The 11,950-nt window shown below is 40.5% G+C and overlaps 2 protein-coding genes across 10 annotated transcripts in view; both read right to left on the reverse strand.

Annotated features, from left to right (window-relative positions):
- Positions 1 to 4,522, reverse strand: part of LOC145722327 (complement receptor type 1-like) — a 60,446-nt gene extending 55,924 nt beyond the window's left edge. The window contains exon 1 of one of the 2 annotated variants that reach the window (XM_081824908.1): positions 4,296 to 4,521. In XM_081824908.1, coding sequence (XP_081681034.1) covers positions 4,296 to 4,413 — 118 coding nt within the window. In that variant the 5' untranslated portion in view covers positions 4,414 to 4,521. Of the gene's footprint in view, positions 1 to 4,295 lie in introns of both variants that reach the window. The other variant, XM_081824909.1, reaches the window with a different exon arrangement.
- Positions 1 to 11,950, reverse strand: part of CR2 (complement C3d receptor 2) — a 436,172-nt gene that overhangs the window by 395,591 nt on the left and 28,631 nt on the right. For 6 of the 8 annotated variants that reach the window (XM_081824899.1, XM_081824907.1, XM_081824902.1 and 3 more), the window contains 2 exons: positions 11,643 to 11,751; positions 8,127 to 8,822 (listed from right to left, as the gene is read on the reverse strand). The exons of 1 other annotated variant lie outside the window; for it this stretch is intronic. In XM_081824899.1, the coding sequence (XP_081681025.1) occupies positions 11,658 to 11,751 (94 nt within the window). In that variant the 3' untranslated portion in view covers positions 8,127 to 8,822; positions 11,643 to 11,657. Of the gene's footprint in view, positions 1 to 8,126; positions 8,928 to 11,642; positions 11,752 to 11,950 lie in introns of those variants that run through there. One more of the 8 variants, XM_081824898.1, reaches the window with a different exon arrangement.

Genomic DNA, 11,950 nt, shown 5'->3' on the forward strand with positions numbered 1-11,950 from the left:
TCATTCCCAATCCCTCAAATTATAAGAAATATGTTAATGTGAACTCCATGAACTCAAGGCCTACCATAGTTTACTTAAAGAAACACTTCTGCATAGCTTTATATTAAATACAATAGTTGAAAAATATTTAAAGTATACAGTTTGATGAACTTGACGTATGTGTGCACCATGAAACCATTACCACAATCAAGATAACAAACATTTCCATCACGCCTCCAACAGTTTCCTCATTTTGCTTTATAGTACCCCTCTCTCTACCCTTTTCTCTAAGGGATCTCCTTACTACAGATTGATTTGACCTTCTAGAATTTCATATAATCCAATTCACTTGATTTGTACTTTTTTTCCCTTTTACTGGTCTAGCTTTTACACAGAATAATTATTTTGAGATTCATCCAGGTTGTTGCATATATAAAAAATTATTTCTTTTTTTGCTGGATGATACTCAGTTGTACAAATATCCCTTAATTTAGTTTGCCTTTTGGCTGTTGAATGTCATTTGGATTGTTTCCAGTTGTTGGCTAATACAAATAAAGCCACTATGAAAATCCATGCCCGTGTCTCTGTGTGGTCAGATGCTTTCATTTCTCTTGAGTCAATACCTAGGAGTAAAATGCTCAGTCATATGATACATTTGTGTTTAGCGCTTTAAGAAACTGCCAAACTGCTGTCCAAAGTGGTTCCAAGGCAGTGATCCCAGTTACTTCCTCTTATTGCCAACACTTGGCATGGACAATTTTTAACATTTTAGCTCTTCTAATGCGTGTATATTGTCATCTCATTGTGGTCTTTGTCTTGGGTGACACAGTCCACTTGGAAATACTCCCGATTCAAACTTTCCATTCAAAGCAGATGGATTTATTCTGTGCTAGAAGCACAATTTACTCATTATTATTTCCACGTCCTGTTCAAACATAAACCATCAACCTGGAGTACACTCTGCTCTCCATTCTGCCTATTCTACTCTTTTATGAAAAGATCTGCAAGTGCTTTATTTAAATACCTCTATCAGTTAAAGAAAAAAAGAGCATACGCTTTCAAAAATTTTATATATTTATATTTAATGTTTAAAAATCTTTATATATTCATGATATTAGTATACTATATATTATATTTGGTATAGTATATAATCTAATTTAATCTATAATATGTATTCTAATATATAATTTGGTATGTTATATATAACATATTAATTTGTTATATTACAATACATATTATATAATGTATTTTACAGATTAATATATATTATAAATTATAAAACACATAAACTATACCAACTTAATACTATATATTAAATTATATGCATATTATATAGCTTATAAAGCTATTATATATAATACATAATGCAATTATATGTTAATTGTATAACAAATTGTAATATATCCTTTCATCTAAATAAATATAATGTAATGTATACATATAACATATTATGTATAGTAAAATATTATGTATAGTAAAATATTAAATATATATGTATATTATGTATAGTAAAATATTAAATATATTTAAATATCTATATTTAATAATTTTGTATTTATAAACACATGTAATATCATGTATTATATATAAATAGAAATTTTAAAAATATGATAGAGATGAAATAAACATTTCAAATGCTTTGCTAATCATGATGATTTAATATGTTCATTTATTAACATCTACAAGGACAAAATAGTCACAATGAGTTTCCCTGTTCATGATAGTGGATGTAAAGCTATCATTTCAACTAGTCTTGGTACTTTCTGAATTTTTTTGTTTTTGTCTTTGGTCACTGGTGATTAGACTGACAATGTTTCCGCCTCCTCATGTCTCTGACAAAGAAGAGCCTGGATGTGTGTGGGTGGCAGGTGTTGTCAGCTATGCCTTTTTCTTGTTTGCTTAAGTTGGCCCTATTAGAATTATCTTCATTCTGTTTCTATGCAGAAAAACTTTGAAGTTACTTGTCCAATCATAAAGGTTATGTTAGATAAAACCAGGTAATATAAACCATATATCTGCTCATCTGAGCATATGTGAACCGAAATAGGTGGCCAATCACATAAAGCCACTGGCCTTTCCCTCCTTTCTATCTTGCGTCTTTATACAGCTGGGTAACAGAGTGGATCTCACCCAAGGACCAAGTGAGGGCGCCAGAGGCTGCCCTATATTCTACACGGTCCTAGTTGGCTCTAGGGGCCAATTTGTGTGAAATAACTACCGCTGTGAATCAGCCTTCCCAGCATTTCTGGATTCACTCCTTAAGCGTTGCTAAATCCATGCTCCTTCCCACTCAGGCTTCTCTGATCACTGAAGCTGAGATGTCCCCCTTTTCAGTCATGCGGTGGCCTTTATACTCTCTTGAGGGAACCTCCTACTCATGGTTTCATAGATCTTTGTGGGGATTTTCAGGTTTCGAAACACTGTCACGTACACTACCTCATTTGCTTTTCACAATAATCCTCTCAGATGGCCGGATGTCAATTATGTTCATTTTACATACACGGACACTGAAACTCAGGGAATTTATTGACTTGCTCGGCCGGAGGCCCATAGCTACTAAGTAGCAGAGGCTGAAAAAAAACAGAACCCTGGCCTCCCAATTAAGGAGATTTCACAAAACCCCACCACCCAACTTCCGTATGCATGCACCTTGAAGACACAGCTCTCTCATCAAGTCCAAAGTTGGTCAGCGCTCCGTCAGCACTTCCTGTGTCTGCATTCCTTTGGCAAGTAAATTACTAGATAGTTTAGCTGTTTTACATTTTGAACTTATTATGATAACCTTAGTAAATACATACATATTTTTGCAATTAACATTCCAGTAAGAAGAGGACCAGATACTCAAGAGGTCCACAAACATTTCTAAGCATTGACAATAGATTCCTTAATTTACTTGGCATGCCTCTCTTCTGAAAATAAAACTTTAGGTTTTATCACGTTTCTTCACCTGACAGGTTACAATGTCTAAGGAGATAAAATATTAATTACTTATTTAAAAAGATTTTATTTATTTACTTGTCAGAGAGAGAAAAAGAGAGAGAGAGAGACTGAGCAAGCAGGGGGAATGGCAGGCAGAGGGAGAAGCAGGAGCATGGAGCCGGATGCAGGACTCGATCCCAGGACTCTGGGATCATGACCTGAGCAGAAGGCAGACGCTTAATAACAACTCTTGTGGAAACTTGGTTTTTCCTTGTTCCTTCCTCTCTTAGAACAGAAGGCACAATCAAATAATGAATGCGTAATGTCTAGTGACAGTGGAGAACAAAATCAGTTGTCAAGAAGAGGCCGGACAAAAACAGTTAAGACTATCATTTCTACTAAGATGTTACCAATGAGTCCAAGCAACTAAGAAGACTTCTTGGAAGGCCAAAAGTAAGAGAAGGATTCTAAATGAAGATGTTTACCTATTTAAAAGGAAAGAAGGAAGGAAGGGAAGATGTCACCACAAACTTTCCAAATGGTTGTAACGGGTGTTATTTTGTACTCCACATGACTAAAATGTCACACTGTGGAAACACCTGTACATTTCCCTTCTGTCTGCAGCTAGTTACAGCGAGGGCTCCGGAAGGGTCCGGAGCTTCCCTCACCCTTCTGACCCCAAGTGCTGCCATGGGATTTGTGTTAATGAAGGCTTTCAGTAAGTGGCTGTGGTGGTTTGGGGTGTGAGTGGGGTGAATTCAGTCTGATGCAGGGCAATTTAAGGTGAGAACTGCACCCCCGGGGACAGCTTGTCCAAACACCCTGGTGAACAAAGTGCAGAGGTAATGGCGGGGGCATAGAACTTGATTAAGTGACAGGCTCTGTGTTAGACCCCGACGCGCTTTATGCCATTCAAGTACCACCACCACGATGTAGAAATCCGTGTTTCCACCGCACAGAAGAGGAAACAGACTCGGACAGGACAGATGTAGTAACTTTCCTCGCACTTAAGAACTTGCTAAGATTAGAACCACAATGAATCATGGAACACTACATCAAAACCTAATGATGTAATAACGTATGGTGATTAACAACAATAAAAAATTTAAAAAAAAAAAGAACCCAAGTTAGTCGCATTTCCCACCACCCTTTCTTTCGCTGGGATCAGCACAACGCTCTGCTCTGCAGGTCTTTGTTAACACACAAAAGCTGGCATTTGCAGCGGCACTTGCCCAGCACCTGCCTGCTCCCGGCGCGGGCACCACACAAGCCCCTGGCAGAGGGCAACTCCACGCTCACCCAGAGGCCACCAGGGTCCCGGCACAAGCGCGGATCCCGGAGCCCACCTGCCTTCTCGCGCCACCCTGGGGACCCGAGAGGCCAGCCCCGCGTCTCACCCCAGGCTTCCCGCAGCGCGAGCAGCACCAGAACCGCCAGAAGGGTTCCTCCGGAGCAGGAAAGGAGGGGCGCCGGCGGCCCAAGAGGTTGCGGGCTCCTCCGAGAAGACGCTCCCATCCTCCCCAGGCACCTCGAGTAAGCAGGTACGACCTCGAAGGAAAGCGCAGGGAACGAGGTGAAGAGGTGAGAGACAAAGCACTCGGCACCAGAGTTTGGAGAGCGTGGCGGGGAGGCCAGGACGGAAGCGTTTGACCGCAGCTTCCCCTTAATGGGCGAGGTCTTGTTTACTCCTAATTTGCATCGTTTCCAGCGAAACTGGCTCCCACCTTAGGGACCCGTCTACAGGAGCAAAACTTGGCGATGCTTCGGCTCCTTGATGTAGTCCACGCGGAGGATGGGCGGCTCGGGATAAAGGCGGTGGATTCTTCCAGCTCAGCTTTCAAACGCCCCTGCGTGACTTTTCCCCCTTTGCAGGCATCGGCGTGGGTAAGTCAGCGAACGAAATGCCTGCTTTCTGCGTTAAAGCCACAATTCTGGGCAATATGTGCAGTGTATAGGAAATATGAAGAACCAATTCCTTTATATTGAATTGAGATATACCAAGCCATTGGAAAAAAAAAATTTAAAACAGAGTGACTTAATCAGATTTGCATTTTAAAAATAGACTTGTCTATACTACGGGGAGACTGGATTGGAATAAGACAACAGTGAATGGGGCTGACCAGCAAGGGGATTTTGCCATCATCCAGGTGAGATTTGACGGTGGGTTTGACTGGAGATTAAGTGGGCAATTAAGAAATCGGAGACAGAATGAACAAAATTATTCATGCATTGGATTTTGGTTACTTCCTTTCTTAAAGTTAGTGGTGAGGAAAAGAAAGGAAGCAGTAGTGAGCCTCGGGATTCAAAATGAATGATGGTGCTATTTATTGAAATAAAAAAATTTGGAGCAGGGGGTTAAGCATTCAAGGATGAGAGAAATGGGGGGTGTGTGGTAGGCTGAATAATGGCCCCCGGAAGATGTCCACATCCTAATTCCCAGGCCAGTGACTATGTTATCTTCCGTGACAACAGGGGTTTTGCAGATGTGATTAAATTAAGGATTTTGAGATGGGAGATGATCCTGGATTATCCGGGTGGGCAGTGTAATCAGAGAGGGCCTTACGGAGGGAGGCACTAGATCAGAGCGGGAGAAGGTAGTAACTGAAGGTGAGATTGGGGACTTGCTGCCACGAGCCAAGGAATGACAGCCACCTCCACAAGCTGGAAGAGACAAGGGACAGATTCTCCCCTGGAGCTTTCAGAATGAACCAATCCTGCCAATACCTCGGTTTTAGCCCTGTAAGATTCATTTTGGACTTGTGACCTCCAGGCTTGTAAAAGAATAAATCTGAGTCGTTTTTGGCTACAAGGTAACTTATTACAATAAGAAACATATGAGAGAGAGAGAGGGTCACTTGAGCAAGGGAGAGTGTCAAAGGACTTTTTTTTTTTAACTGAGAAAGACTTGGGCATGAGACAGATGGAGTTTTAGTGAGAGCTAGGGAGGCATGGGAATGTTCTAGGAAAAGATTGGGAATATAGTTTGTTGATTATGAAACTGGACTTCCAGAAAAGTCAAACAATAGGCCCTTTGAAAAGGAAATGGGTGGAAGAGAGTCAAAATCTCAGGAACTGTTAAGTGAGAACATGTAGAATAAATGATAGGAAGATCAGGATGGAAACATTTGGATGTGGTTCATGGTTTTTAATATTTTTGTGTATGGTGGACCCCTTTGCTTCTTTGGTCAAGCCTATGGACCCCTTCTCAGAAATTTGTTAATGCATAAAATAGAGTACCTAGGATTACAAAGGAAACGGGTTATACTGAAATCTAGTTCTAGCCATGAACCTTTGGAGGTCTGTGGTCCCTAAGATAAGGACCCCAGATTTAAAAATTAGATAAAACCAGAGTCAGTTGTGTGTAAAGCAAGAGTTGTAATGAGCTGTGTGGAGAGTGGAGTAATTGCAAATGTCACATGCTGTAGAGAGGAGAGGAAGGGAAGGGGCGGGAAGGTATCATAACAGATATTTTAGTAAACGTGTGAGCCCTTTTCTCCTCTGTGCATAGCTATGATTCATGGTGGGCAAAAGATGCTCAAGGTGGAGAACTACTCTCCCTCTCCTCAGTGCAGCTTCACTAATGGAGACCACAATCCAGCAAACCTCTACCACTCAGCGTGTATAGCCTCAGCTCACACAAACATTCTAGAATACGGTTTTACTTCATTTGTCCCTCATACTCAAGTCTCAGCTCTTATCCTCACTAGTAAAGAAAGGGCAGTGCTCCAAAGGCCAGGTATGTTTCTCATTTTCCAGCAGTTTCCACGAGGCTATCTCACAAGACTCTATTGCAAGAAATATTTACTTTGATCATATCACTTATCACATCTCTTTAATTTATCCTCTCAAGGATCTGATATTGTCCTTTTAAGTTATTCTCCAGAGAGCAATGGAAGGAGAAGCCAGAGCATAGTAGGCTGAGGAAAAGGGAATAGAAAGTCCAACTCCCCAGCCTCACATCACATGCTATCAGAACACACACTCATTACTACTTCTTTTGTACCGATCTCCTGACATTTGCTTTCTCCCATCATTCCTTGGAAGTCTAGTTCCTGGCTCACAACAACCTTCTCTGCTATTAGCCCTGTCACAGTCCCCAGGCTCACAGAAGCTAAGGAAACTATACCGGGTGGAGACAGGTGTATTTGGGTGAAGCGACAGTGGGGGAGGGAGAGGATGTTGTGTGAGTTATCCTGTGATGTTTTCATCATCTGCTAAGAGAAGGAAGGAGAATAGAGATGAAAGTAGGATGGAGTAGATAGCTTGAGGTGAACAAACAGATTAATTTAGAGGAATGAAAACAGTACTGATTATGAATGAATAGAAGATACTGAACAGCATCCCACTTCTGGGTATGTCTCCGAAAGGATTGAAAGCAGTGTCATGAAGAGCTATTTGCACAACATTATTCATAGCAGCATTATGCATGATAGCCATGAAGTGCAAACAACCCACATGTCCATTGACAGATGAATAAACTAAATGTGGTCTATACATGCAGTGAGGTAGTATTCAGCCTGACAAAGGAAGGAAATTCTTCCACATGCTACAACATGGAGGAACCTTGCCGACATTATACTAAGTGATATAAACCAGTCATAGAAGGACAAACACTGTATGATTCCACATATATGAGGTATCTAAAGTAGTCAAGTTCATAGAAACAGAAAGTAGAATGGTGGTTGCTGGCTGGGGGCTGCAGGGAGAGGGGAATGTAGAGTTACTGTTTAATGGATATAACATTTCGACTTTGTAAGATGAGAAAGTTCTGGAAATCTCTTGGACAACAACGTGAATATACCTAACACTTCTGAACTGTACACTTAAAAATGGTTAAGATGGTAGATTTTATGTTCTATATATATTTTAAAAACCCAAAGATGCCAAACAGCATAGTCTAGGAGAAGATGGTGAGAGAAATTTGTGGTAGCCAGTGAGCAAGATTTTATTTTCTCAATAAGTATAAATGGTAGAACAAGGAAAATTGGCAGCTGGATTTCGAGGGTGGTGGGAGAGGGCTGGGGAAAGGTGTTGGCTAGAGAAAAGCTTGAGGATGAGGGAACTGAGTTTGTGGGTTGAGAATTGGCTAAAACAACAAAGTGGTGAGATCCAGAATGCATAAATGTTAAATCAGGAATTAAATGGAATTAAAATAAAAACATAAAAGTAAAAACCCTAAGACAAGAGTTCATTGACTCTAGGAGAAAAAAAATCATATAAGGCAAGTGTTTTTGTTAAAAGATAAAATTTATTTGAGTGACTACTATACACATTTTTAAAGGAACCAAACAAAGCTCTGCCAGAACTGCCAAGGAAATAGCCAAAGCCTGAATTTGTACACCAAAACCGTACAATTAAAACTCAACTCCCATAATGAAAAAAAAATTGTGCAGAGAAACCCCCTCAAACCAAGTGGAAATAAAAGTGAAATGTTTAACATATGAGAGCAAGATGCTACGATTAAAATAAAATTAGATTTCTCAACAAAAGTATGCCCATCATAACCACATGAAATGCTCTCTACTTGGCTTAAATAATTAAAACCACACTATGACCAGAGGTATATGATAACAGTAAGTATGCTGGATTGCAAAAGAAGAGTCGAGATGAAGAGGATAGCTCTTTCTAGTGCTTTCCTTAAAATGGTGATACTTCTGGAGTTATGTGTTTATAGCTATGGCCTGGTGCCAGGCCCATCGCAGGCGGGGCTTCAAAAAGTCCTTGAAGAACATGTGGCGGTGAAACTGGGCTCCCATCTTTATTATCAAGCAAACTTTCTTTGTTCTGCTTGAGAATAAGTGCATATGGGAAGTTATAGCTTATGAAGTCATTTCACTGATGCTGAGACCATACACATAGACTTGCTGAGATTAAAATGATTTCTTCCCAACCAATGTTCAGTTGGATCCAAACAAGAAGGCATGCTGAAAAAGAGAATTTCTGTTCAGGAGGCAGCATGAAGAGCAGGGGCGCAACTCCAAGTCTAAATAATGAGAGTGTTCATGTTCTCTATGTACCAACTCTAAGTGCTGTAACCAATAGAGAATAGAGCCTCTTATAAGCTATCATTCTGTTAAGAGGCCCCTTTCTTCAGATAACACGATCTGAAGCAAATAATAAAGTTTATATTGATAAATACGAAGAATAATAAATGAGGGAGAAATTGAAGCAAGAGTCGCATTCTTATTCATGCATTCATTCAACAAATATTTATGTACTAGCGTTACTTTGGACCCCCCAGTGGTTTGGGTTTAGACATCACTCTGGCCGGGTCTCCCCTGTTCCCTTTCACTTTTCCATGACTCCCCAGCACCAGGTGATCTTTTCTTCCTCAGCGACCACAGCAGTTTTTCTGTATCTTGTTTGTGGTACTTATTCTTACACTATGACATGTATATGTCTATTTTTTTTTTTTTGTACTAAAATGATTTCCAGGAGGGCAGAGGTGGTATCTTTATATTCTATAGACTATGTAGGAGAAAGCAGTTTGAAGGCAGATTTGAGCTTGAATTCAAACCTTTGCCTATTACTGATCCTGAGACTGTGGCCGATATGTTAGCTTTGCTTTTTTCATCTTGGATGTTATATGCTCACCTCGGGCTAATACCTCTCACTGCGGTAGTGAAGGCTAACTGAGATAAGGCAGGAGAGACGTTCAGCAGAACGCTGGGCATGGCAGACCTCCAAATGCTCACCCCCACTCCTTCTGGGGACCTCAGGGGGACCCTTCATGTTGCCTGTCAGGTTTTCTATACTCCTCATCATTCAGTCTTCAACCCCCATGGTGACTTTAGTGCCTTCTCCTTTCTCCTTAAATCCCTACCATCTCCTTTCCCAATCTTCCTCTCAGGTGATTGTTTTGCTTTCTAGCCACTGAGAAAACAGAACTGTCAGAAGAGACCTTTCACACATGCATTTGCCATCACGGTTCCCCACCTGCCTTTGTCTACACCTGCACCTTCTGCCTTCTCTCTTGCTAAGGAGGCCACACTCCAATCTAAGCTCTGCCCCCACAACTGGAGCATTTGATCCGCTCCCTTCTTGCTTACCCACATGTTGCTCCAGCAATTCTTCCTTTTCATTCCTGTCATCATTTCCCCCTTCCTGCTAGATCATTCTCATCAGCATATGGAAATGTCAGCCTGGGGGCTGTCTCCATTCTTAATGAATAGTTCTTTTGACCTTACTTCTTAGTCTTGTCATCTGTTCCCTCTATCTGTGCCTCTTTGTAGAAAACCTCCTTAAAAGAGGTGTCTATAGTTGAGATCTCCAATTTATCTCCTTTCATTCTCTCTTAAGCTGACTTCAATCAGGAGTTTGCCTCCTTCCTCTTCACCAAAATGGTTCTTATCAAGTTCACCAACAAATTCTGTGCTGCTAAACACAGTGGTCAGTATTCACTACTGCTCTTGAGCCATCAGCAGCATTTGACAGAGTTGATCACTCCCTCCTCCTTAAACTTCTTCCTTCACAGGATTTCTACCACACCATGCTCTCGGGTTTTCCCCCTGTATCAGAGGTTGCTTCTTCAACCCTTGGTTGGTTCCCTCTCATACTCCATGACTCCTGATGTGGAAGGACCCAAGGCCTGGCATATGGACTTTTCCCTAGCCCTTCTCATCCCCTTGCTCATCTTATTTGATCTCATTATTACATACATCCATATGCTGACACGGCCCATATCTATGTCTTGAGCCTGGACCTATTCTCTGACTTGGACTTGTACACCCAGCTGCCTTCTTGATATTTCTCTTTGGATGCCTATTAGATATCTCATTTCTAACATCTCCAAAGTGAAACTCCTGGTTTTTCTCCCTACTCCTGCCTTTTCACATTGTCAGTCATCCTAATTAATGACAATTCCATCCTTCTGGTCAGCAGGCCAAAAAACCCTGCCATCATCACTGCTTTCTGCCTTACAAACTGTCAGCAAACCCTCCTGTCACTATCTTAAAAATACACGCAGAAGCTGACCTCTTCTCACCAGCCTTCTGGTAGCCACTCACAACTTCTTACCTAGATTATTGTGATAAAGTCCTCATTGCCTCCCTAGCTTCCACCTTTGGCTTCATACACTCAATTCTTCACACGGCAGTTAAGGTGATCATTCTCTTCTCTGCCTAAAACCCTCCATTTGGTTTCCATCTCAGAATACACACCAAGCTCATTACAATGACCTAGCATACTCTATATGATGAACCTCCCCCTGCCCTCCCCTTACCTCTCTGACTTCATCCCTACCTCTTTCTCCCTTGGTCAGTCCATACTAGGCCACACTGGTCTCCTTGCTGTGTCTCCAACACATAAGGCACACACCACCTTATGATCTCTGCACCTGCTTTTCTTTCTGGAATGTTCTTCCACCACCAATAAGGCTAGCTCCTTCCTTCATTCTAGTCTTTGCTCAAATGTCATTTTCTTAGTGAGAACTTCTCTTCCAACTACCATGCTCTAGCTCCTTTTTCTACTTTATTTCTCTTCAAAATATTTTTCTCATCTTCTTTTTTGTTTTATTCTTAGTTATTATGATATGTATTTAGTATTTGTTGAATGGATGAATGAATTAAAAAAAAACAGGGGCATTAATTGGCAATATGAAGTAGATAAGTTAGCAATTTCTGTGCATGATTACTAAAGATGTGTGCAATAGAACCATACATATTTAGCACTGTGAAATTGATAAATATAAATTGAAGACATTTTGACATAGAAATGAATAAAAATATTTCAATTTCGTTAGATACCAGTTTGTCTTCTGATTAGCTTGCTGGGTTGTATGGATCAATAGAATATACTTCCTGTGTTTCTAAATGAAGATCTCCTTCTTTAGGGATTTGATTTGTATAATAATTGCTAAATGGAAGAAGAAAAAAGTAAACTCTTTACTCATTGCCCATGACTACTACAAACATGTCACAGTTGTTTGTTTTCCATAATTCCCATTACATGATAAATACTTTTCATGAAGGATTCATTTTGTTGTCCTAAGTATCACATGAGATAATCACTATAACCCCTATTATTTGGAAAGGCCCATAAAAATAATTTACTA

The sequence above is a fragment of the Leptonychotes weddellii genome, chromosome 6 (assembly GCF_054177405.1).
Source record: "Leptonychotes weddellii isolate Sample4059 chromosome 6, ASM5417740v2, whole genome shotgun sequence".
Taxonomy (NCBI): domain Eukaryota; kingdom Metazoa; phylum Chordata; class Mammalia; order Carnivora; family Phocidae; genus Leptonychotes; species Leptonychotes weddellii.